The sequence below is a fragment of the Gymnogyps californianus genome, chromosome 7 (assembly GCF_018139145.2).
Source record: "Gymnogyps californianus isolate 813 chromosome 7, ASM1813914v2, whole genome shotgun sequence".
NCBI classification, from domain to species: Eukaryota; Metazoa; Chordata; class Aves; order Accipitriformes; family Cathartidae; genus Gymnogyps; species Gymnogyps californianus.
Genome location: NC_059477.1, coordinates 41,641,406 through 41,669,214, shown reverse-complemented (window position 1 = coordinate 41,669,214; position 27,809 = coordinate 41,641,406). Strand labels below are relative to the sequence as shown.

The 27,809-nt window shown below is 40.5% G+C and overlaps 1 protein-coding gene across 1 annotated transcript in view; it reads right to left on the bottom strand.

Moving 5' to 3' along the window:
- EPC2 (enhancer of polycomb homolog 2) overlaps positions 1-27,503 on the bottom strand; it is a 51,028-nt gene extending 23,525 nt beyond the window's left edge. Inside the window, 3 exon segments of the mRNA XM_050900211.1 lie at positions 513-658; positions 9,385-9,544; positions 27,167-27,503. Coding sequence (XP_050756168.1) covers positions 513-658; positions 9,385-9,544; positions 27,167-27,319 — 459 coding nt within the window. The 5' untranslated portion in view covers positions 27,320-27,503.
- Positions 27,504-27,809: the final 306 nt, after the last annotated feature.

Genomic DNA, 27,809 nt, shown 5'->3' with positions numbered 1-27,809 from the left:
TTTACTTTCTTGCATCTGTGCAGTTTCAACTACAAGGGCACAATCTCAACAAATGCTTTGCTTCACTGTCTATGCTTCTAACTTTCAAACGTCAACTGAAGTCAGTGTCCACTAGTACCAAGTGAAACAAAGAATCTGGATTCTCATATATGTTTATAGCCAAATCTATACACCTACCGATCACCAGAAGCTCCTTTCGTACCAACACAGGTAAAACAAGATGTTGTAAATTGTCCTCTCTAACACACTGTGGTCAGGAATTAAAATTTAAAAACAACTCCCCCAACCAGCCCCCAAAAGCCCCCTCCCCACCTGTTTTTTCTAAGTTACCAATATTGACAATAAGAGACAGCAATGTGATTTCTGTGCAACTGCAAACTCACACAAACACACTTATCCTGTTGGTAGGAAATAAAACAAACTGAAAAACAAACAAAAACCCACCCAGAACCACCCCACCAGAAAACTCAGAAATCAAAAAACCTCAGTGATTTCTTAACACAGTACAATACCTGACTAGAACTGGCTTTTTCGAGTCTGTCAACCATTATTTCAAACTGCAGCGGCTTGATTTCCATCTTCCGATTTAGTCTGTTCAGTAAGGTTTCATCCTCAGAGTCCATATCATAATCTGGCTGTTCATTGTCCAGATTAAAGGCTGAAACAAAAATACATACGCACAAAAAAATTGAAATGCTTGGTAAATAACATGCTATGGAAATACAGAAGCGTGCATCTGACAATCAGAAATCAAAACCGATCGATAAAATTTCAGATTAGCACATCTCTGCCATAACACTTTATTCTTTATGCTGAAAAGTTTCCCCATATAACAGCTGCAAGACAGTAGTTAGAAGTTGCTTGTCTCTGACTTCCAATATGAGGGGAATCAAAGTTGTTTCATTTTAAGTGGCTTGAAGGGGTGACAGGAAAAAAGCTTTAGTTTAAAAAATTACCATAGAGGTATAGAAACTTTACTATATCTTTGCAAAACAAGGGCAAAAATGCTTCTTAATGCTGTTATAATACCGCTCCTCCAGAATATCACAATAAGATTCTTAACAACGAAGAGAATTTTCAGTCAAATCCCAGACTTGGAGAAAAAGCACTTACACTGACGTCCCACTGTAATTTCAATTGCCCATTTTTAAATAGTTCAACAAACCTAGAGTCTTAGAATATTTAATAGACTAAACTTTTTCCTCTTCTTTTTCCTTCATATAACTGTGTGACTGTCCTGGCTTCAGCTAAGATAGAGTTAATTTTCTTCCTAGTAGCTGGTTCAGTGCTGTGTTTTGGATTTAGTGTGAGAACAATGTTGATAACACACGGATGTTTTTAGTATAAACACTGCTCAGCAACAACTAAGTCCAGGATTTTTCAGCTTCTCATGCCCAGCCAGCGAGAAGGCTGGAGGGGCACAAGAAGCTGGGAGGGAGCACAGCCAGCACAGCTAACCCAAAGTGGCCAAAGGGATATTCCATACCATATGACATCACGCCCTGTATATAAACTGGGGGGAGTTGGCTGGGAGGGGCAGATTGCTGCTCGGGAACTAACTGGGCATCGGTCAGTGAGTGGTGAGCAACTGCACTGTGCATCACTTGTTTTGTATATTCTAATTCTTTTAGTAGTATTATTGTCATTTTATTATCATCATCATCATCATAACTTTCCTTCCTTTCTGTCCTATTAAACTGTCTTTGTCTCAACCCACGAGTTGTGGGGGTTTTTTTGTTGGTTTTGGTTTTTTTGGTTTTTTGGTTTTGTTTGTTTGTTTGTATTCTCTCCCCCATCCCACCGGGGGGCGGGGAGTGAGCGAGTGGCTGCGTGCTGCTTAGTTGCCGGCTGGGGTTAAACCACAACAGCGACAAACTGTAAAAATGCGAGACCAGTCCTGTGGGAATTGTTACTTTTTCTCCAAACCCAACTCAACTCTAGATGTAGAACCTGAATATTCCTCCATACTATCCAAATACTAAGTTCCCGACTTTACAGCAAAGCTCATGTCTTTATTACAGATTGCGCTACTCATTTTCCATACTTCGACAAAGTTTCTGGTCCTACTAAAAGCAGAAGGAAGTTATCATTCACATAATGTAGCAGAAACTAAATTTTACAAGTATGAGCAAATTGCATATACAACAGCAAGAATTCTTAATATGAAATGTTAATTGTACCTCATAAAACCTTGAAGAGGTGAAACACTAACTACAACACTCCAAATAATTCAATCAACAAGTTACTGTATTAACAGCAGTGAAGGCTTGTTGAAATATATTCTATTCTTATTAGACAAGCAGTGAAGGCTTGTTGAAATATATTCTATTCTTATTAGACCAATAGCACTATCTTATCTTTATGCTCTTAACTCATGGCTATACCTGAGCTGCTACCTTAAAGAAAACCTCTGCTACTGAGCTTCCCAGTGCGCTTTGAGAGGACCTTAAAACAAAAACTTCGAAGACCAGGAAAGACCAGGAGCAAAAGAAAAAACACTAAAAAAAACATCTTTAAAGTGAATTACAGTATTTTCTCTCCCATGGTCTGACCAGTCAACGAACAGGTGGTAAGTAGCATATTCTTTCTATACCTCAGACCAGCCCAACACCACTCTTTCTGTATTTCACTGCAATAAATTAGCTAAACCACTACCAGTGTTTAATCTATTTGGCTATGTATGGAAACTCAGTCAGATACAGCTGAGAAGTGCTAATAAAGCAGCCCCTTACCATTTTCAGCTCCAGGCTGCTACCTCGCAGAGGACACTGAGTTGACACTGCTCGACTGTACTGACTCTGACAACACCACTTGGTCAGAAGGCTTCTCTGGCCTAACACACACACTGTAAACATACTATAAAAATTTTTTTCAAGAAGAAATTAGTAATAATTGGCTGTAACTATGTATTAAGTGGAATTATTAATAATATTAATTCAATATTACAAGTTGCACGGCAACTTTAAGACACTGTCATTGGGCACATGACCCACAGCTCTCCCTCTAACAATCAACAACTGTGTATTAGACTTAAACTACAGCTTACAACATTGGATCCTGCTTCTCCAGTGGCAGTCTGTAGAAATCAGAAGTTTTGAGATAAAAACTGACCCAGATTTTTTTTTTAAATTCCTAGTTCTGTAAAACTGCATTAAAAAGGTCACCAGGCAAGACTATGCACTTGAGAGAAGAGAGACACTGTTACAGTACCTGGGGTGACTGCCACACAATGCTGTTCAAAGAGCTGAACAGCCAGTGACTAGCCAAATTATCAACAAACTAGCTGCCAAGTATCAGTGCTGGACTCGATGAAACCAGTCTGCTACATATCATCTTCAGCTCCTGTAAGCTTTGCTCCAGCTTCTCCTGTGTGGTCTCAGCAGAGCCACCTGGGAGCACAGAGTGTTGGCACCAACAGCATGTCACATCAGCCACACACTGAAATGGGGTGAATTGTCCCACCTGAGCTGTAACCCTTACACTCCTGAACTCCACTTTCCAACACTGGAAAAAGCTTCTCTCATACAGCACTGATCACTGTTCAAGTGTGGACCGAGTATGTCCGACTCCGCCTGTTATTCTCCAGAGTTTCAAAACTCTTCAGAGCTCTCCCAGGCAAGTCCAACCTTGGCAGCTCATACTTCTCCTGCAGAATGATGCCCGATACTGCACTTCCCCTCCACTACAATTTGTAATTCAATGACCTCTTAAGCATAAACTGCCACTTTCACCAGAAAGGAAATTGCATAAGTTCCCCCCATCCCAAGACCATCCCCAGAGCCTATAAAACTACTACAGTCCTAATGTACACTGTGAAATCACATTCAAACAACTCTGCTCAAGGGAGGTGGCCAAAATTTTCTAGACCAGATATTCCCATCATTTTGGAAGAGCTCTCCTAACAACAAAGCAGGTCTCTCTGCTCCAAAAAACAGGTGTTTAACCATGTTCTCACAGATGATGTGAGAATGCACAGAAATCCATTAAAGTCCAGAAAAGGCACTGCTTGTTTACCCTCAGACAGATGCTGATCTTACACCAAAAAAAAAGTCAACCTATTACCCATCAGTAGATAATTCAATAATCCCCTGCGAACAAAATGTTTCAAGTCAATTTTTCTAATCCAGAGTATCAGTGAGCAGGAGGACCCCTATGACAGAGAAGACATGATGCTGTTCAACCATAAATTGTAAGCAGTGCCAGTAAACTTGCCTTCATTTCCACAATGAGGAAAGAAGAGTCACTGAAAGTTCTTGAACCATGCACCTTCCTGAACCACCTTTCAGAACAAAATCAGACAGGCTCAAGTGAGATGCAACTAGCAGGAGACACTAAGACTAGCAAGAAGAAAAGAAAAAGCCCAACCATTCCATCGACAAGCAACTTAAAAGACCAACCATCCTCACAAACACATCATGAATATTAGTGATAAGAAGGTGAGATCTCCATCTCAAATAGAGAAGGCAGATTACTGCGCTGCCAGCATCTAAAGTGACTCTATGGCGCACCTCAGCTGAAAGCAGGGGAGTCCCTCCCTCGCACTGCTCACTGTTAGCGAGTTGAACCAGTTTGCAGAGGCATCCAGTTAGCATCAGGACCAGTTCAAGACACACAGGGGTGTATGCAACCAGAAGTGGAACAGGGAAGAAAAATGGAAGCTCCCCTTCTGGCTGTTATATCGGTTCATCTGCCCCTGTGAACCACGGGCCGTGCTACCACGGCTAAGTAACATGTCAAGTCCACCCAACTTCATACATAGTACTAAATTATTTGCTGATAAAACATCAGCTCTCTTAGCAGTCATTTTGAGACTTCATGAATAACGAAGTGCAGAAAAATAGAAATAACTGTAATCACTAAAAAAAAACCAAACAAAAACCGAAACTACACCCTGAATTTCAATTCTACAAAAATATTTTGACAAATAAAAATGACAAGATAAAAGGTATCCAACATGTACCTGCCAGGAACAAGTTACATCAAATAAACCCAGTCTCATTTTCTTATACCAAAAGACATCGGTACTGTGAGAACAGCAGTAGCCCTTGTCACATATCCTGCTTTTCATACTTTCTAGCAATGCTTTTCTTTTACTAGCAATGCTCCTCATACTATTTGTCATGACCTGTAGTTATCAACATCGTTCACTTTCAAAGAAAGGGGGTTTACACAGAGACCGCAGGTTAATGACACTGAAGCAATGAAGGCAATACTTGCATTCCACCTCCTGTTTCAAAGCAGACAGGAAGGCCACAAAGTCTCAGCAGCCTGCGGAGGTCTGCGAGTCTCAGGAAATGCAAGGCTATCACTCTTCCTTTAACTGCCGCATGCAATCATAAGGAGTTAATCAAGCCCAAGCTGGCTGGCCACAGCTCTGGGACACTCGTGGAAGAGTCCTCCTTCCCTGAAGTTCGTCTGTCACTGCTCCTTGAAACATACTTTCAGTGACATCCTTAATCACCAGTTTTCTTCTTTTCCCAAGCACTGAGTGAACTGTACTTGTCCCAGAAAAAGCCATTTGTCATCCTGGAGTTGGCCTCTAGTATGGCAACTTGCTGGCTTCAAAAGCCATCACAAGACACAGGTGGTTTATGCGCTGTGTGATGTAACGATCCATCACCACCCTCTGTTTCTGCCCCTGCCATAGCAACAGATGCAACTGTTCATTCACGCCTGCAAGAATTAGTGAAGAACTAGACTCAGCCACAGAAAGCACTGTATTTCAGATGACCTGCTACTAGTTAGTGTTTTAAGAACAACCAATCTGCTAGTTCATGTAGTTAAAAATGCATCATCTATATCCCTTCCTCCTGGTAATTCCTGGCAGATTCTAGTGATTGACTGATCAATCTAGTTTTCCTACTCCAAAACTTCTGCATTTCTCCACACTGCAGGTTTCTACAGGGCACTATTGGACAGGGCCCGGTGATCCTACCAGTAAAGTTTACCTCATATGAATGCTCAGAACTTGTTGGCTTGCTAATTGCTGTTGCAAAACCAACATCTGCCACTTTAACCACTCCCAATGGCAGTACCTGTCAGAGGCATTTGCTTTTGTTTACTTGAGTTCCCCTAGGAATTGAGTTTAGACTAACTTACATAAATGTAATTTGTTTTTATGTTAAGTCACATTAAATTGGGTTTAACTTAACTAAATTAACTAATTTCATTTAGCTAACTAGATTAAGGCTGTGGTTCCACAGTCATTTTAAGCTGACATAGGCGTGAGTTACCACTGAAACAAGTGGTTCCACTAGCTTCCCTCCTCAGCAAGTCACGTTCCTACCACCTTGCTTGTGCCAACACCAGCAATCATGCAACGAGCCAAGACGGAAAACTGATAAATATGGAGGTTCACCTAACGAAAAAATGAAAGATAAGCTTTCTGTCAGACCACTTCCCAGAGTTAGCTCACCCTGAACACAACTGCCACCAGAAAGGTGCTGGCAGTAAGAAAGGAATGGGCAGGGTTGATCCTGACAGCAGCAGATAGATCTGCGCTGACCAAGAGCAAATGAAGAACTACATCATGGTAATTGTATCTGAAGTAGTAACAAAGCAGCAAAACACCACCTCAGTGGCAAGTCTGCAGCACCTGACAGGAACAGAGCTTCCAGCACTCCCCACCTGCACCGAAATGCCTCAGTAGGGGAGGTATCATGCAAGTACCCATTTTACATATCCAGGCTGCAAGCCCAGAGCCTGAACAGATCCTGCTACAGCATCCTCTAAAAATGTGGAACACACAATCAATAAAAAACAGCCAACTCTCAGTTATGTGAAATGCACACGCTTCACTTTATTTTTGCATTTAAAGAGTGACCGGAGTTCATCCCACACAACTTAATGAAGATTATTCGACCTATATTTGAACAATCTGACTGTGTTACTTATGATAAAGTATTAGTTTGGTATCATTACCCTTTATATACACACATATGTAAAATACATATATACACTAACAATATATTTTTTTGCTCCATTCTTATTGTTTCTGTTAGGGACCCTAATTTTCTTACATCCACTTAGCTATAATTCTATTACAGGTACAAGTGTACTAACTTATTCTCTTTGCTGCATATTAATAACTTACAATACACCTCCATGTTACTGAAACTACAAACATTCTTGGAAAATTATTAAGCATACGGGAACAATTAGAATAGCTCAAGGCTTTTGTTTTGTATTCAGTTCAAAGTCACCTGAGCTGGTGCTACCTAGGTCAACTAATACCTGGAACCATGCTTAGTCATGAATTCCATGCCTCACAAAGAAATTAACTTTTCTCTGCTTGGAACCACTGGTCTAAATAGAAGAATTATACTGGTAAAGTTAAAAATATTAAAATCCTTGGCTACCAGTCCTCGGCTTGGATGAAAAGCAAAACATAATTTGCTAGAAATAACCACCAGTAAGTATGGATTACAGTACATGGCCTCTTGGCATCTATCAGTTTACATAACTTCCCTGGCCAAAGCAAGTATTGTTGCTCTTTGTGCTTTTAGCATTAAAACAGAATTTCTAAGCAGTTTATGTAGCACAAAGCTGCCTTCTATCACACCTACTCCAACCAGAATATATGGGAAAAATTATCTTGGAGCTGTATCTGATGTTTATCCTCAGCTCAAATACCTTCTGTAATTCTGTCCAGAAAGACTGTGAGTCTCAACAAGACAATGAACATTTTGGCATAAGATATTTAACACTTTTAGACATGTTTATTAACAATATTTACAGTGTTCTGGCAATGTCTAGCAAAGAAAGGAATAAAATACATTCCTCATTCAGCAGCTTCATTTCAGCTAATTCAAGCTGCCTTCCTTGCAGGTTTGTTTCCTCTATTAAGGAGAGAAATACTCATCAATTTCCTTTGGCTCACTTCTCACATTACCAGTATGGTCTCTACTGTATCACAGAGGATCTTGACCACGTTATTTCCAAAAATCTCTTATTTTGTAAATACATGGAAAAAATGGGAGACTTCACCATGTTGGTGAGAAACGATGCAAGGATCTTCAATATACAGCTGGGTTTGGGCTTAAGAATCTTGGCCTAACTTCAGTTTCAGTTACGTCTATAAGCAGAAGACACACAAACAGAAAATGCCTTCTCTGCTCAAATCTACACACAGATCAACAGCCTCTTGTTGAGGCAGCCGGGAAAAAAAGTGTATGAGGAACAAATCACCAACACGCTCTGCCTGGCAAGATGAAGTTCAATAAGATCAATACCGTCTGCACAAACCCCAAAACTAACAACTGAGGACCACATTCCTGTTCAACGTGCTTTGACATACCCCTGTCAATACTCTTTCCAATACGACTAAGAACCAAAAACACGAACCAGCGACAGACAAGTTCTCTCTGCAGAGACCCAGGACTAAATTTGTGCTTTACCGTAAGGACTGACAAGCCACTGCGATGACTGAATCTAAGGTTTTGCTACAAAGATAACTCCTGGGAGAAGTCCAAGTCACAAAATAACCCCCCAGAATCACATGCTGCAAAGGACAAACATAATTTGTGTGCCAAGGAACAACTGAACTATAGATGTGTGTCACTTGTCAACAGAACATCAACCAAAAAAAGTGTTAAAATTAATCCAGAGACCACTATAATTACCTACAACTTTAGATTAATTGGATCTTTTAAGACACAGGAAGCCAAACTCATGCAAAAGAATACTTCCTTTTATCTATAAAATAAGCTCAGAGTTCCCTACAGAAAGGAAACTCTCTACAGTTTTAGCAAAACGCAGAGAAAAATAACTGTTACGCACAGCCCAGAATACACCCATGCTATAGTCACTAGCTTGAACTCCACTGTTAGCACAGCTGAAACTGAACCTTCAAGAACTCCATTACGATCAGTAGAATGAAGGCTGATTTCATTACAAAAACTCTTCTATTTTATTGATCTCCATTTATATAGGACTCTTGAGTTAACAGGCATTCCAGACTCATTCAGTGAGCAAGACAACCCCTCTTCCGCTCCCTGCATTAGTATAAGCAACTAGGAGGCATCTAGGCTAGTTCAGTTATTCCTTTTTAGAATTAGGGAGGAAAATTAAAAAAAGAATGGCTTCATCAACAATACTGGATGACCAACGGACAGGATAAGGCTTGCCACAGCTACTGCACATGGACATACAGTATCAGCACTGAGCCCACCAACAAATACAGCAGGAAAAACCTCACATTTACCTTCAACCTTAAATTCTTCCAGAACTTGAGAAGAGATACTGCAATTTATATATATAAATCCCCCTTGGATTTTTGAGTCGTCCCACTTTCTGAACATTGTAGCAACTTTGTCCTCAAGACTGTTTGAGGATTACTCAATTTAAATAAGGGGAGAGGAACAAAACCAACATTTGTTAACTTACGTTGAATGTGAATGAACTGCTTTGGTTGCTTAAACTCTCCTTTATACAAACGATTGTAATAGTTGACATTGCTCTCCGCTTCAGGGACTGGGATAACCATGCTCTCTTTCTTTTCTCTGAAGACTTGTTGTGCTGAGATAGCCCGTTGCAAATGATGTTCCTGCAAGAGGAAAATTTAAGAGTTTAGGTATCAGTATATAGAAGTGCATACAAAGACAGTCATCCTTTTCTCCTGCTGTTTTCCTGGTGTTCTACAGGAGACCCAGATAAAAGAGTTGAGGCTTTACTGTATTTTAGAGGACAGCAGGATGCTTGCTTCCAGGTTAGTGGCAGGAGAAGATGTGTTCTCCATCATTTAGTATACCGTGGGGTTCCTAACTGACAGGAATCTTAGAGCTCCAGTGAATGTAACGCAGGACTACAAACAGATGAAAAGAGCCCTTTGTTCAGACAATAGCACACACCTTCTACTAGACTGGGAAAAAGTCAAACATTCAAACTACACAAAATAACCTTAGTAGAAAATTAGGGCTGGTATAAGCCAAACTCATCAAAACCTGTCACAGAGAAAATTTACAGAAGATCAGTTAACAGATGCATAGTAAATCCTTTACAGTGTTATAAGCAATAGATTCAAATCAAAAGAAAAGCTAATTTCATCATTCCTGTCTACCCAGCAATTCTTACTGGCTTGCTTTCTTTAGAAGTTCAGCTAGTTAAGAGCAACAGAAAGAGTAGTCCTCACAGAGTAACACTTGAAAAGCACAGACTCCCTACACAGGTATCACTTCATTCTGTTCTTAGAGGACAGAAGTCAACTGCTACAGAATCATTTCAAGTAAAACACAGATCACAAGTGTATTAATACACAAAGATTTTTTCACACATAATTTTATTAATTAACTCAGTGAAACTCATCTACTGCTGCAAGTTAGCACTAACCTGTGGCTTTTCTCTAAAAGACTTTTCATGAATACTCACGTTAGACTTTGGCAAAGAAAACCAGTACAAATACAGTATTCTGATTCATGCTACCATCTATGTATCATTTCAGTGCAGCCTGCAGAACACCTGATATGAACTGACCAGCAACAAGGGGAGCCTGTCTGGCAGACTGTCAGATGATGGGATGATTTTGAATGCTACCCCTCTGGCTGTCTCCCTCCTTGAGCCAGAGGCTGGCAGCTGTACAGAGTGTAGGTGTATGCTTCAGACCCTCCAGTGCAGTCTACTCATTTAAACCATTATAAAAATGTCTCATGCTAAGACTCCAAATGGCTAAGTTGGCACATGCTGCCTTCTGTGTGTCCAGTAAAGAGGAAGAGAGGACGAGATCTGAAATCACCACAGCCATTTACTTGGGAAAGTTAAGCCATGAGTTCTCCATCCGTCTAAGCTGAATATAAACCAAGCAAACTGCAGTCTCCTAGCAGATTAACTACTAGCTTCTAGCAGAACCAGGAGCCTGAAAGTTTCGTTCTCCTTTCACTGTTTGTTCTCCCCCACCACAGCATTCTTGCCTCCAGCTTCCAAAATTTGAAGGGAGGGAGGATGACACAGCAGAATATCAACTTCAAATTGAAGCTCAGCTCTGTCATCCATCTACACAACCTTACTTTGCCTATTCCAGGGTCTTCAGGTTATCCTCTAGCCATTCCCACACACCTGACTGCTGGAAAGAGTGTTTGTTCTGAACAGGAAAAAAAAAAAAAAGACTTTGCTACTCTATCTCCTCCTTTCGTTTTCTGGGCTATGCCTCCCCACGATTAACACCAGTGACTATCCTGCCTCACCAGAGGCCAGGCATCAACACCACAAACAGGAGAACCAGTCAGCGTTTCGATAACTCGACTGCAATGCAGTCTGGCAGAAATGGCGGTCTTGTATGCAGAGATTCTGTGCTACACACTTGGTAAATTCTCTCAAGAACAGCATTTCTTCCTCTTTAATTCTACAGAACATTATTTTTAAAAAGGATAGTAAGTGAAAGTAAATCTTTAAAAATATGTAAGTGACATTTAATAAATTATACCTTCTTAAATATTAAGATCTTGCAGAAACACAAATAATGCAATTTCTGCACAATTAGAATATAACAAATTAGTGATTGGAAGAGCAGTTTTGGGAATCTCCTGTAGCAGATGAAGCAACATTAAATCAAACTATCACGCTCCCAAGTGAACGCTATTAGAATTAAGACAAGCATGCAATCAAATATCTGGTGTGATCTGCTTGAGTTACTACATACTGAGTAAATCTGTCACTCCACCATTAAAATGTGTCTTGGAGAGCTTCACAGCACTGAGTAGGTAACTCAACTAAAATAAAATTTGTTTCGTTACTGTGTTGCTTTCAACTGATGTCCCTAGAGTTGTCTCCTAACAGTTAACACCACAGTACACAAGAGTACCACAGAAATGCTGTTAGGAAGGACTTGTGGAGGTTATCTGTCCAACTCCCACTTGAAGATTATTATCTCCAACGCTAGATAGGTCAGCCATGACTTTTTCAAGTCCTGAAAACCTCCAGTTTCCACAGCCCCTCTAAGTAACCTGTTTCAGTGATGTACTAACTCTTTTGCCAGAAGTAACAAGAGCAGTTCCCTCACCCTCTCCTCAGAGTAGCTACGGTCTAAGCTTTTAGCCACTCTGGCAGCCCACCGACAGATTATCTTAGAGCTTCTCAACATCTTTGAGAAATTTGGGGAAAGCAGAGTAACAGGAAAGAGCATTCCAAGAGCAGCCTCACCACTGACAAGTACAGGAACATCATAACGTCCCCATCTGGTAGCCCCATTCCTCCTAACATAGCCCACTCTACAGCATGCCTTAGTCACACGGTGTGTGCACGCTGCTGGCCCATCATCTGGTCCTTTCTTTCCATCAGTGCTGCTCATCAGCCAGGCAGGCCCCTGCCCTTATCGACGCACAGCGTTATTGTTCTGCCCCAGGTACAGAAGTTGCACTTCTAACTCAACTTCACAACATTTCAGCTGGGCCAGTCCTCAAGTTTCTCAGCATCCACAAAGACGGATGCTCCACTGTTGTCAAGCCAACTACTCCTCCTAACACAGGATCATTGACAAATGTGCTGAGGATGCATTCCTTACACAGCCAACCAACTGAAGCTGACCAACTTATAGTTCTTCCCCACACCCCCAAAATAAAACAAACCCACATACTCTTCCAAAACGGGATTAAATAACTTTTAAAGAAGCCACTCTAGTCCACAGTCGCCTAAGTAATGAATGGGTAAATAAGGTTTAACTTTCAGAAAAGTAGTGAAGGACACATAGCAACCAAATTTCAAAACATCTTTTGGCTCCACAGCCAATTAAACAGTGCAGATGAGTAATTCAGATTCTCAGTTTTTGTAACACTGCTAGTAAGCATACAAAGAGTTCCTAAGGAAAAATCTGACAATAGGTGTTAGTACTCACTTTACTATAAAAAGCCTTCAAGCGTAACACAGCTTTCAAACAGAAGTCTTAACAGTATTATTGTCACTCAAACAGTAGAGCTTCAAAAGAGATAGATAAGCGATGTAATTTTTAAATGGGGGGGAAGGAGGGGAATCTTTCTGCTGAACGTGAAGTTAAGGAAAATATAAATTTTAACTCCTGAAACAGTTCTGTTTAAACAAACTCTGAAAACTTTCATATAAAGTTTTGGCTAATTAAATGGCTTTATTAAATCTGAAAAAGCATTTTTAAAGATAGATTTAGTAACTGGTATACCAGTACATCTTTTTGTCTATTTTTCACCTTTCCTTATGCTTTTAAAAGACATACACCATATTTTAACTCATACTTTGTTCTCAAGTAGGGGAGTTAAAAAGATCTCATACAAAATAACTGAACAGTAGAGGAAACAGTGATGATAGCAAACAGAATATGCTGCCATGGGAATAAAAAGGAGTACCAGTCAAAGAGTTATTACCCACTAATTCTTTAAAAAGCACATCCAAACCTTTCTCACTGGTATGACTAAAAAAATTTCAAACAAGTACAGCTTAGATTGGACTACTTCTTCAACTAACAGCATAACAGAATTAGAAATATCTAAATGTTTAGTATATGTAATACTGCTGCTTTAGCATATTTACGCATTAAAACAAAATTGTTCTCCAAGTGAAAGATTCATCTCTCTAGACGCACTTTAGCCATGCAGGTACCTTCACTGTACAATAACCATAGTGACAACAGTTTACAGCAAATTGCTCAAGTCACTGGCTTTATATAATCCAGTATGTTTTCCTTGGTGTAGACAGCCTGTCCTGCCAGCATGAATCCACTCATTCCGTGTGGAGTGGCACAGAAGAGTACACTGCACCTAGCAGTCTCACACCACCACCTTCGAAGCTCCAATCCAAATGAATTGACAGCCATTCACAACAGGGCTGACAGAGAGAATAAGTATCAGCTCTAGTCCAGAATGAGACTTGAAGTCACGCCTCTGAAGCCATACTGAGACACTGCAATCCTTGCTTTAGTTTTTCCTCAGAGGGGAAAACCAAAAAATCCTACAACACTGGTATCTAAAAATACTTAGCTTTTGTTGCACACGTTCAGAACCTTTAAAAGGTTATTTCACCTTTAAAAGGTTTATTCACTTACTAGTATTTACATTTACCCTGTGAGGTAGAAAGTAATGAAATATATTGCTGTTTACTGTGACACCATTTAAGAAAAGAATTTCCTCTTTGCCAGTCCTTTCACAACTGAGCTTCAGGTGACACAATTTACATTAGATATTTGCAACACTGTAGACTTTAATGAAAGAAATATCTTGACAGATGTTATGGAGACTTAAGGGAAACAAAACATAACATACCACAGCTTAGCTGTTAAAATTCACTCTCTTAACAAGATAGATAGCTTTAACTCCATAGCACTCCACTGTAAGTACGATGGAAAAGTGACTTTATTAACAGCTTTACCTACTCAAAATAAGCTATTTCTAGGCCAACCTAGAGTCAGTCTTCCAATCTACCTGCAATCAAGAACAGAATTAAACCAAAGAAAACAAGGAAAATTCACTAAAGCCTAGAGATCCTATTTGCTTAACATTATATTCAAATTAGAAAATACAAATTAACTGACATTTTTATATTTAATACGGAGATTCAGAGACAAAAAGTACAGAATTTTAATCTGAAATGTGCAGACTCATCTTGCGAAGTCTCAACCACAGCTAGTAACACCTGTTGACAACACATATAGAAAAAAGTGTCATGAAGCTCAAAAGCTACTTTGATCAAAAGCCTCTCCCCCCTCTAACCCACAGCCCCCTCTGCTCCCTCTTTGCCCACACACACACAAAGATTTCCAAGACAAAAGGGTAAACTCAAGCACCACCTTTTGTTTTCTTCTGCGGTTAACCGTTTCAATCCCTAACTGCCAGAAAAAACATAGCCGATAGTTATCCTCCTCAGTGCAGAAACAGCTTGATATTATCTATCAATAAGGATTCATCTCCCCACCACCAATGGGATGAACCTCTTCTTGAGCCATTAGCAGCTTACTGGCAAAGCTGCTTTTAAAAAAAAAAAAAATTCCTGGACACATCAACTTAGTATAAACAAAATCATGACCAATTACTTGAAGTATAATTGACCTCTTGCCTTAACATTATCATAACTGAAAGCGGATCTAAGCAGCTGAAAGGATTAAGGGGGGGCGTGGGGGGGGGGGGGAAGGGAAGATACTTACAGACCTGTCTTCCTTTCTTTCCCCTCCCTCTGCCCTGGGACGGAAAACAGTTAACTGAAATAAGGAGTCATATAGAGAGCAGGAAACCTGTCTGTGCACCACAGCAATTTTCACCCTTGAGACAGCAATGAGTATTTTAGGAGAAACTCATTGCTTCATTTCCAATTTATTTTGAAAAGCAAATATTTTAGTGAATTAGCAAAGTTGATCATATATTTTTTTCTACTGATCCAATGGAGAATTAATCTATTCAGTAATCAGATCTGTTTCATCCTGCCACACGGCGTCCCCTTAAAAGGCTGTATTAGTTACAAAGTAATGCAGGGAGCTGGGGAAACAACAAAAATTCACATATTGAGTTCAAACCAGCGCACCCAAAGCAAAGCTGCTTTATAGGACTGAAACTCCTCTCAGTTTCCCTAAGGGGTTTCTGACAGTGGAAGGAAGCTCAAGAAAACCCATAAGAAGCAGAAGGTATGGTGTAAGGCCCTCCTTACAAGTGGAAAGGGCTCATGGAACCACTTCTCAGTTTCACTTTTGGCCTATCATGTTTTTCCAATATGATACCCCCCGCCCTTTTTTTTTTTTAAATAATCACAAGAACCACTCGCCACACACTTGCCTTCCATACTGCCAAATTATGACTACAGGCCAAAAAACCCCATACTAATGGTGGGCTGCTGTTACACATGACTCAATGAAGGAGGCAGCGGCCAAGTGAACCAAATTGTACTATTCCATCCTAAAAACCTCACAGAAGTCCCTGGAATGGGTAAGATTTTATTATTTAGCTACTCTAAAGTCATGCTATTATTTCAGAAGTGAGTGAACTAATACATCAACAGAAAAAAAACCCCAAACAAAAACAACCACCACTTTTCTGTCACTTTCTTCCCTTTCCCAGTTCTTAAACAATTGTAATTTCACAAAGCTATGCTAGTGCTATCTAAAAAACCAAAGACAAGCCATTCTGTGAACACTTTACATACAAATTATCTGATTATAGGCAAATCACCTGAATGTTATCTCAAGAATGCTGATGTAGGCTGAAACAATAGAATAGAAGGGCCACCAGCAACACCTAACTGAGCCCAGCATCCTTGGATGACACTTTGTGTCCAGATAGATAGGCCTACATAGGAGCTGTGTATCTAAATGAAGAAAAAACCAGTTTGGACCAAAAAAAATGCCCAAAAATTCCTTCATTTCCTCTCTGGCAGTCTGGCTAAAGCCAATTTAACCACTATAAAGCAACTACAGGCAAGCTAGGAAATGAGTGGAAATTAGCCCATGAGACACTGATGGACGTATAGGGGAAGCTAGGTGACCAGAGAATATTGCATTCATTTTTGTGTTTCTTTAGTTATCCTTGCAGCACAAAAAACCCCACCAACAAACAACAAAATAAAAATCTCTAAATAAGTTTAATGCAGAAAAAGCAAGCAATGCAGTTTCAATCATCTTATGTAATAACGGACATGAAACAACTGTGAGACATCCCAAATATCACCCTACTGAGTGGGTCAGTAGTAATGTATGAGAACATGAGCAATCTCTCATTCCTATAATGATTGTTCACTATTTATGAACATATCATTGACACAAAACTGTCACTGTTTATGAAATGTCAAAAAAAAGCCAAACTAGAGCACTATATTTTAAAGCTATTTAATTACACAAGTTTCCAGTCTGCCAAAACGTGAATATAAATGAATTATTAAAAATAGAATTATTGTTATAACAACGAATTAAATTGAATTATTAAAAATTCCTTTTGGAAAGGCTGAATATGGTACTTTATGAGAAATGTGTGTTTCCTGAAAAACGGGACCTTTTTTCCCCAAGATGCCTTTGCATGATCTTAAGAGAAAATTGTCACAAATATTGTAACATCTTGTCAAAAGACATAGAAAGTAGTCTTTGTCTAGCTCTTTGTGATACATTTGTATCATTCACCACATAACAAATGCAACCTTACACAGAAAAGATTGTTAACAAATTGCATCTGAGGAATTCCTTGTTATTTTCTTTACAGTCTGCTTCAATTAGCATAACTTGATTGTCCCAAGTCAGACAAACTAGGATGGAAAAGTATACACCTACATACATAAATATTCTTCTTTTTCATGTAATTAACCCCACAATGTATTTTAAAAGGCTGAGATTCCACAACAACTAGTTTTCCCCTTTATTAAATACAGTATTATACACAAAATGTGAACTTGGTTTGATTCCTGGCTCCACGCCATCAAAACCTTCATGTGACCACAAGTCACAAAACTGTGCTCCTCGCAGAAGAGGAGAGGAAGAGTCACCAGGAGGGAAGACTGTGGAAATTCTCCAACAGGAGCTGTTAACAGCTCCCCATGAGATCTGTCTCCCTGCTGGGAGACCACCAGGACCTGGGAAAGGCAGCACAGTAGCGGCTGCTGCCTCACTTCATCCCACAATTAGAGATTTGTATTACCCAACAACTTCATAACAACACACGCCGCTTCTGATCCCAGCACAGAAACCTCACTTGAAGCTACTCAAGAGCCTCATGTGGCTAAGACGTCTGAGGCTACTTGCTATATGATATTTGTTAGCAAAGAAACTGTGTGACCTTAATATTAAAGATCTGGTCTTTCAAAACATCAGTTCTCACTCACGCCACACAAGTTAAGTGGGGTCTCGTTTTGGCTGTGCCTATCAGAAGCCTAAAGGCTGGTTACAACAGTCAAAGATCAAGAGGTGTGAACATATATGGCTGCTTACATGAAAGACGGGCATTAACAATACGTTTCTGTGGTCAAAGCAGAACTTACTGCCTTCAATATTGAAGTTAAGTTACCTAGAGTTTGGGCACCAATGCAATTTCCTGGAAAGTTTCAGGTGTAACTTTTACATTCAAGAGCAAGTTGCTTACAGTACCTCTCCCTCTCTTACTGCACTATGCATTTAACCTTCTGACTTGTGTGTAACATTTTCTTTCCAGGAGTAAGATCCAAAGTTCTTACTATAGGTTTTTATTTCTTTCCAGGAGTAAGATCCAAAGTTCTTACTATAGGTTTTTATTTACCTGAGGTACACACACCAATACCAGGGAATTTGTATTTTACAGAGTTTTTAAAGCAAATGTCCTTACCAAAGTGATGAAACCTGGAGTGCTGAAGACCTGATGAACCAAACAGAAATCCATCATATTATAATAAAAAAAGAGATACTAGAGATTGGTTCTAAAGTTAGGACAACTTAGAAAAAGGTTAAAAAAAATTAAAACACAAGTACACATACAGTAATTGGCAGGAATTAAAATTATTAAAAATTAACTACAAAATTCCATTTTAACTCAAACACCTTTAACTCAAGACATATATACAATTATTTTTTAACTTTCAGTAATAACAGCGTCTATCTTATCTAGGCATTGGATACCACTGCAAGACAACCAGTGTTTTGTTTATATCTAAGTCTAGCACAGGGGAATCAGACATTACCAGGATGCTTCAAAGCAGAAATAGTTTTTGTTATGCAACTCAAACTGGTCAAACAGATAAGAAGTGTGAGTTGCAGCCATAAAAATGGCAGAAAGCTAAGAAAATAAAATCGTAAATTAAAATGTAAACAACAGAAAACAACTAGGGAAAAGGGGGAAGGAAACATTTATAAATATGCTGGCTAAGAACTGATACGTACATGAACTACTTTGTGTGTCACGGGGGACATCATGAGATAGTAGTTTACTGATATGGAAAACTGGCGGAAAAATGACATCTAACAAACTGGAGAACAGTCTCACAAGGCAAGCTGGGTAAGCCCTAACTTGTTGCAAATGAAGATGACATAAACATGAGAAAATACCTTACAGAGAAAAATTCTACTGAAGTAGACATACTGGTGAGGTGTTGAGCACACCAAACTTCAGAGACCAGAGAAATACGTCTATTAGACAAAAGCAACCCAGTTCTGTCCTCACACATTTACAGTGGGGAATGGCATTTTTCTTTGCCAAGTAACTTATTTGAGAGGATACAACTCTGGTTATCAGCTCACCTACTCTTTCCACTCTGAAGCGTCCATTTAAAATAATAACAGACCAAAGGCATATTTGTATCTAATAAAGTCTGAAATTCTTACTCTAGGCATTTCCTTGTTGGCTTAGTTCTGAAGTAGTAAGTTTTTAAAAAAAAAAAACAACAACAACAATGAGAATCAGGTGTGGTAATCTCTTCTTTTACCTTAAAGGATTAGGCATTTTATTGGTGTAAATGTATTAATCACAATTAGAATTGCACCAAAGTAAATCAGGAAAAATAAGAACTCGGATTTTTTTTTCTGCAAACTTCTGCTCCCTTACATTTGGAGCACTTCTGTTATGAACAGGGACAGTATTTTAACCCAACACCTTCAGTCACACTATATGGTGATTATTATATATTAACAAGTAGGAATTTGCAAAATGGATTAAAATCAAAACTTTAAAATAGTATATTCCAAAATACTTCATTTCTTTGACTCAGAACTAGTCAACGTTAAATGCAAAATTATGACAGTCTATATTGATATTACTTTCAGTTTCATAAAGTTATTTTCCCTACTTCTTACTCCTTTTCATACACAGTAATTCAGTTCTGGTTCAGTTCTCTACTTGTTACAGAAATTTCAGTTCTACAATTAATCTTCACCACCAATGGCTTTTGGGACACCTAAGGTTTAACTGTAATTTTGTTTATGTAAATATTAAACGTGTTATTTATATTTTAAAAAGTTAAACAGTTAGAATGATAAATATGCTAAGGCATGTAACTGTTCAAATAAGTATAAACAAGGCATAGTTTATTAGCTTTGTTGGCAAAACAAATTACAAATAACCTTCTGAATGTCTAGCACCAATCAAAACGATCTTTCTTATGAAAAATAATTAAACCCAAGATTAATATAAGCAGATTTAATGTCTGTTCATCTAAATTATTCAAACAGGACATCTCAACTGATCTCATTCAACACAGAAATTGTAAAAAGCTGACTACTTCTCAATTTTGCCAAGCAGGAGCAATACAAAATCTGGCACCATGTAATTCAAAGCACAACTGAAGCTGCCCGAGGTATTTCTTTCCGAGGTTTTCTTAAATTGAAGGAAAAATTGCTACCTACATTTGAGACGTTCCAGAGCTGAGCGACAGAGCACAGAGAAGCAGATTTCAAAATGTTCTCCTACGCTTTCGTCATGGAATTACACCTCATCCTGAGGAAACCTACCTATAAGGGAAAGTTCCTGCATAATGAATTGAGGTGTGACTCTCAATTAACGTCCATGCAGATACCATTGTTCACTACTATGGACTCAGGCACCCAAACAAGTTAGGACAGATTTCATGGACTGGTGTTAACTGACCCCATGCCTATGACTCTAGCCTGCAGCAAAAATGCAACCTTATCTAAATTAAGAGTGTGGTTTTAAGATATGACTGAACCCGTCTAACCTCAGGACGACACCAAAAGGGTAGTAGTCTCATGCTTCTCCATTCCCAAGCTTTCCATCCCCACATGCTCCTGCTGCTTCTCGTGAAAGTACAGGATGCTCAACTTTTCCATGGTGGGCTTTCACCTCCCATTATCAAGTCAGATGGGCCTCAGTACTCCGAAAAGCAGACCATCCCTACTAGCTGCAGGCCACAGTTACTCTGGCTCAGCTGTATCTTAAAAGCACACTCCAAGATAAATTACTTGACATTTGTCAAGTGCTAAGCCTATACTCACAAGCAGTTGTTACAGGTTAGCTGATAGGGCTTATCACGTTAACACCTAATAAACTGATCCTAAGTTTGAGACTTGAGAGCAAATCTTTGTATTGTTTAACTTCAGCCACATATATACAGCCAGAACAAATTAAAACAAAAGCTACTCAGTTTAACACCTCACCAGTTAACTACGCTCAGCTACTCTAGCATTTAGATGGGGTTCCACATTCATCAACAGCTTATTTTCATCCCCACTGCAGTATCAAGCTAACACAATCCAACCAACTTAGTGTTAAGTCTGATACATCATTATCTAATGGGACATTAAAGAGTACCAGCGGTGGACTGAAAGGAAGTTCCTGTTAGCCACAAAAATATTTTGCAGGTGAAAGCACAGGAAGGATAAAGGATCACAGCTGAAAACTGAAATAATGGCTGGGAAATGGAGTTGAAATGTGCACTTGTGAGGAACATCACTGCATGATGTAATGGGTCTCAAAGGGAGGGAGAAAAATACAGGACCTGAAGGCAGGGGAAGAGGTCTTACAAACAGAACTAAAGTTTAAAATTCCATGAATAAAGATTACAACACAGCTTTATGCTACCTACTACCAAACATACTTCAGTAATCCCAGCAGTCTCCAAACATACCCAAAATAAGTAAGAAAATACAGGTGCTGAACTCAAACCGAGAAATAAACTTCTACTGGGAATTACATTTCCCCAACACATAAGCTAGTTGATTCTAATCAAATAAATCCCATTTCTTTCCTAAGGAAAGTCTGCTGTCTTGATTTCACTTAGTTTTGCATGGAAGTACAATCTTTTGAGTTTCTTTCTTAGACTTTCATAGTCTTTTTGAGCAACTTTTGTTTTACAGAATATGCGCATGGTTTGAACTAAAGTTATCCTCTGCTGACCTTCTATTTTACACACTGGTGTCCTGGCTGCTTCTTTGTTCTACAAAGCCCCTCATTTGTAAGCAACTTTGAGGGTTCAACCACAGGTTATGAATGCACATCCAACATATGAATCTCAAGTTTGCATAGGTTCTGTCCACATGGGGAGTCGTTTATGTACGCTTACGTTTTTAAACCTAAACCTGAGTACATCAGACAGTAGCAGGTAGGTACTTCTGATCAACAGCTTAAGTAAGTCCTCACACATTTGATACCTCCCACCTTGGTGACATTCAAAAGCCACACGGACATCGTTCTGGGCAACAGGCTCTAGGTGGTCCTGCCTGAGCAGGGGGTTGGCCAAGATGACCTCCAGGGTCCCGTCCAACCTCACCCTTTCTGTGCAAGTCTGTAATACTTAATTGCATTTATTTAAGCACCTTCCTAGAAGTCATGGATGTCAACAGTACAACTAACAACAGAACTTCATCTCTCTCTAAAAGAAAATACCATCGTCATCATAAAATTTAAGCTAATTGTTTTAAGGCACCTATTAGTTAACAATTACAATTTAATATAAATAACTATTGATGAATTGGGATTAAAAGAAAAACATCTATTCATGCTATAAAACAACTGTCTGTAACATTTCCATATACAAAATCAGCTTTAAAAGACTTATGCTTCCCAATAAAGATCTGACAGTGTGTCTGGAGTGGAGGAGGGAGACTCGAGCACTGAACTCCAAACTCTGATTTCACTGCAGAAAGAAAGCCGGTAGCATGGAGGCACTCAACAAAATTCCAGTGCATAGAACACATATCAAACAAGACTACTTGCCTTCATGTTGACAATTAGCTGTAATACGTGAACACCTCCATTAATTTCCTTATAAAAAAATAACACCATCAGTTAATGCAATGTACAAAAAAATGCACAGTCTGCAAAATGTGTACCATTTCAACAACAGACAAAAGGGGCAAAAGCAGAGCACTTCTGAAGTCCCCAACCAACACCAATGTGTTTATGCTCACGCATGCAGGATGAAGCCCCTCCAAGAAAAGATGAAGAAGTGACTATTATTTGATCTTATAATCAGAAATCACACAAAAAATGTTTAGGCATAAGAATACGTGCAAGAAAACGTGAATGTAGGACTGTGTCATAACAAACTTTAAAAAAAAAAGGCAAGTAAGCATTGCCATAAAACTAATATCTGTGTGTATGCACATATTTCGAAGCCCTCCTGATTGAACTCTTCCAGTTCACTATATCAGCAAAAATATTCAGTATGTTACACCGTATCAGCAAAAATATCCAAACAAAAAACTATGACTTGTGCAAAGTTAATGCTTCCTGCTTTAAAAGGAGAATGAATATGCTGCTTCAGAAGCATCACTAGCTGCAGGATGCCCTGAAAGCCAGATGATGAACGCTTAAAGTTTCCAGTGTCACAACAGAAACTGAATGAACTAAGGGATGGAGAGAGTATGAACAGAAGAGAAAGCAAGAAAAAATTTCTTCAAGTTAACTACTTCCAGCCTGTCAAAACATTCAAAATTGAACATTACATTTAACAAGCAGTGAAAGATCATCCCGAGGTGATCACTCAAGGGCCGAGAATGAATCTTGTGATTTCATTTGTTATTAAAATACTTTGTTATTAAAAAAAATAACTTTGTTATTAAAATGCTGACAGAGTACGAATGAGAAGTGACTGCAAAGTCACTTCTCATTCGTACTCTGTCAGCATTTTAATAATGTTAAACCATGTCCTTAACTTGCTATTCACGCACTTTTTCCTCTATAACCTTAGCCTTGTCATGTGATGTCAAACTTAACTGTAAATGAATGTATGTTCAAACAAGAATTTTGAGATGAACGTTCTGATAGCTTTGACCAGGCAATCTAGGTATCATCAATTACGACCATGCTTTTAGCTTCCTAACAACTCAAGTAAATTTACTTCTGAGAGCCTTCAGCCTGAATTTGCCTCATTATTAAGCATGATTTTTTCCCCCACAATGTGCAACTCAGCAATCTCCAGTAATATGGATTCAAATAAAAAACACATAGTTATGCGATAAGAAACAAAACCAGGGCTTATCTATTCTGCAACTTTTCCCCCTTCTAGCCAAAACAATTCATTAGCATTATGAAATACAACTCTTACTCATCAGAAAAAGACAATACAAAATGTTCCTGCTCAATTTCTGAAGCTCATAAAAGGACATCTTCCTGCTTTTACTTAATAGTAATCTCTCTCTCACATGAGTTTAAAAACAAAAAAACAAACCCACACAATTTTCTTCCTCAGGTTTAATTTAGGGTAAATTATAAACACTTGCTAACATAAACATGCTACAGACCAGAAGCCTAATTCTTTCACAGCTGGAATCGCTAAGTGAGAGAAATGAGCTGCTGATTTGTAAAATGCTGCAAGTAGATATAAATCTCTAAGATAGTTAAATAGAAATAGTTCCAGAATATTCATCAAGATCAAATCAAAAGAAGAGTCAAATAAAGATGCTCATGCTGACAAACTGGGCAGTATACACTTTTTTGTAGTGGGATGACTGGCAGTGTGTATTGTTGCCCAGTCTGGGACTACAGTGACTGTATGACATTTTAATACACAGTTCAAATAACTTTAGTAATAGTAGCAGAAATGAGTGATAATCATTAAGCCCCCCCCGCCAGGTTTTAAGCCTTTCTATGTTCTAAACAATAGTACTAGTTTAAAAAACAAAAAGAAAACCACACACAACCCCCCACATTAAAAATAAATGGACCAAAAGCTGCATTTTTGTATATACAAAATATCAATCACAAACAAAGCAAATCATATGCCTGTACTAGCAAGACTAGGTGATAAAGAACAGGTCAGACAGACATGTCAATCTTAACCATTTTAAATCTTGCAAATCTGTAAATACTTAGCTATTTTCAGTGAAAGTCAGCCCTAGAAGACGGTATCTGACCCCATGACACACTGTACTACAAGACCTTTCTGATTTCACCCAGGCTTCACACAGGGTGGCACAGCAAGGAGAGCAGCGTACTGGGGCCAGAGTAAGATGAGCTTTGTGTCTTTGCACAGCAAATGTAAATCCTCAGGTACCCTGATGGTTCACACACCTTTCACAAGATGCACCCCTGGCAAAAGTCTGGGTTAAAAAAAGGCCTTGAGACACTCAACTAATTGAGATGTCAGAAATGAATATGCGGATCTCTCTCTCCCCCCAAAAATACCTTTCAAAATACATCAAATCAATCATAGCAATATTTGCTATGAATAGAAGCTGTTTAAATATTTCTCAAATATTTAACTACTGTCATCCACAACAGCCGTTCCTAGAAGGGCTTTACATACCACTACCACAAAAATTTACATGAAAGAATTATTTGTGCAACACTGGAAAAAGGACTACCCCATGAATGAAACTGTCACTACATGGCAATAATCTAAACAATCTATTAATAGTACAGTTTATAATCTTGTCTGGCTGACGTATCTAGCACTATGCTTATATATTGCTTCAATGACCATTTCATTTTGAGACTATTACATAATATAGCAAATATAGCCACATTTCAGTGCAGAGAAAATAAACTTCATTCTTACAGAAAACCAACATTTTAGTACAACACTAAAGCAGTTTTACTGAAGTATAAATCTAATCTTCTTCACAATCATTTAAGCAGTCCACAAGCAGCTTGCTTGCACTCTTACAGCAATTTTCCATTAGCAAGTTTATTTAAAACATGCTTTATCAAAATAACACAATCATTTAAAAAAAGCGCCATATTTTATAACCATTAAATGCAAACACAAGGCTGCAAGGTAGACTTTAAAGACCGAGAAAACCAAGTTACTCTCCAAGATTACCTCGTTAGTACCACACTGTTGTTCCTTTTAAATACACTCCCAGATTCTAGCAGAAAATTACTCTTTGGGAAGTACTGGAAGTTTTGATAACAGTGTATTACACAGTGTAAAACAATGGGGGAAAAAGCAAAACGAAAAAAAAAAAGCCACAATGTAAGACAGAGGATTCCTTTTAATATTAACAGTCAAGTGAGGAAAACCAATCAGAAAGGCATGGAGCCTCCTTTGACAGCTGTAACCTCTGAAAAGCCAATCCACATGCATAGAGGTTTGGCTGAGGCGGAGACACGGATTCATTGAAGAAATTCTTGAGGGTGCATTTACTATCGGCTCTACATACAAGTACAGACACATTAGGTGACAGCCTATATCTAAGCCTTATACAACTCTAAGGAGCACAAGAGTCGATGTTTAAAGATCAGTAAGACAAACCAGTACATTCAAATGATGCTAGAACTGCGGGCAAGCATTTTCAAAGTGGTGCTGTCCCACTGCTTGTCAAAAAGCCCAGAAACTTAATCTTTACTTAAGTGGACAAAAGCTTTTCTCCCCCATAACACTACAAGAAGAACAAGCATCACATATCTATTTTTAACACTTGCTGGTTTATTTGGAAATCATCTAAACGCTTAAGAGCCTAACACTTAATGCAACACGTCCAGCTGATGCATCTGACATTTGATGTACAGCACAAAACATCACCATGCAGCACAAAACACCTCTTCTGAAAAAGTATGAGCAGGACGCGCACTCGTTACACCTACCGCGAATGTCTCCCACAGCAGCAGGGAACGAGCTCTACACGCCAAAGCTCCTCGCTGTCCCCTCCAGCCCCCCTACCCTGCGAGCGCACACGTGGACAACCTGTCTTAAGCGCAAAGCGCAGCCCACAACGGTCCTCCGCTTTCCGCAGGGACAGACAAGGCAAAACGCCGCTTGTCACTACAGCGTCCCGAGAGCCACGAAGCGCCCGGCTTGCCCGTGCGGCGTGCAACAGCCAGGCTGCTCCGGCGTGGGGCCGCGCAGCAGCGGAGCACTCTGCAGCCCGCTCTGCCACAGCGGGAGGCGAGAAGCAGGGCGTCCCGTTCCCGCTTTCTCCGCTCCCCCTTCGCAGGGCCGCAGGGCGGGCAGGCACCCCGAGCCGAGCCGCGCCGCCGCCGCCGCCCCGCGCCCTCCCGCCGGTCCGCCCCGCTCCCGCTCCCCACGCACAAGGGAAGCGGCGGCAGCAAAGGCACGCTACGCCAACTGCGGCCGCAGCGCTCGCTCGCTCATTCAGGGACGCATCTTGCGCCTTCCTCCTTCTTACGCTAGCGTAAAGGCCTCCCCCCCACTAATCAAAACACTCGCGAGTCGGGACGCAAAGAAGATGGCGGAGCAGGGCCCGCTTACGGCGTCGGACAGCAGTTTACGCTGCGCTCTTTACGCAGGGCCCCATAAGAACCGTGCAGCGCTGCGGCGGGGAGCGTGCGTAGTGCGCTTGGTGAATGCCAATGGCCTATTTCCCGTGAGGGGAGGGGGGTGTCTGATAAACAATGGTGCCCCCCCTGCGCGGCTCCCTTACCGATTCCTCCTCTTTCTCCATCCCCGTGGGCATCTGCGGCACAGCCCGGTTGATGGAGACGCAGTCGTTGAGGTCGGGCATGTCCTTGCCGCGGTAGATGGGCAGCGGTTTGGCGGCGTCTAGCGCCCGGGCTCGGAAGGAGAGTTTGCTCATTGTCTCCCCCTCACAATAACACCCCGGGGCCGGGCGGGCGGGGGGGGCCTTCAGTGCGGCCTCGCCGCCGCCTCCCAGCCGCTCCCGCACCCGGCCCGCACCACCATGGAGGGTCCCGCCGCCCCGGAACAGCTCTCCGCGGGGCCGCCCGTAGCTCACAGCGCACGCCCCGCAGCCCTAGATCCGCGCCGGGCTCGCTCGATCCGCTCCCTGCGCCATGGCAAACATGGCGGACATTAACCAAAGCGGCCAGCGATCCCGACAGCCAACGCGAGAGCTTCGGGGGGGGGGGGGGGGGAAGGCCGGGAGGGGAGGAGGGAGGAGAGGGGCAGCCGCGGTGCGCGCGCAGCCGTAGAGGCGGGAGGCTGAGGGGGGGGGCGGCGGGGACGCGGCCGTGCGAGGCGGGACGGGACGGTGCCCGCTGAGGGGAGGCGAGACGGGTCGCGGAGCGGGGAACGACCCGCTGTGTCGTGTGTCCCCCCCCCTCCTC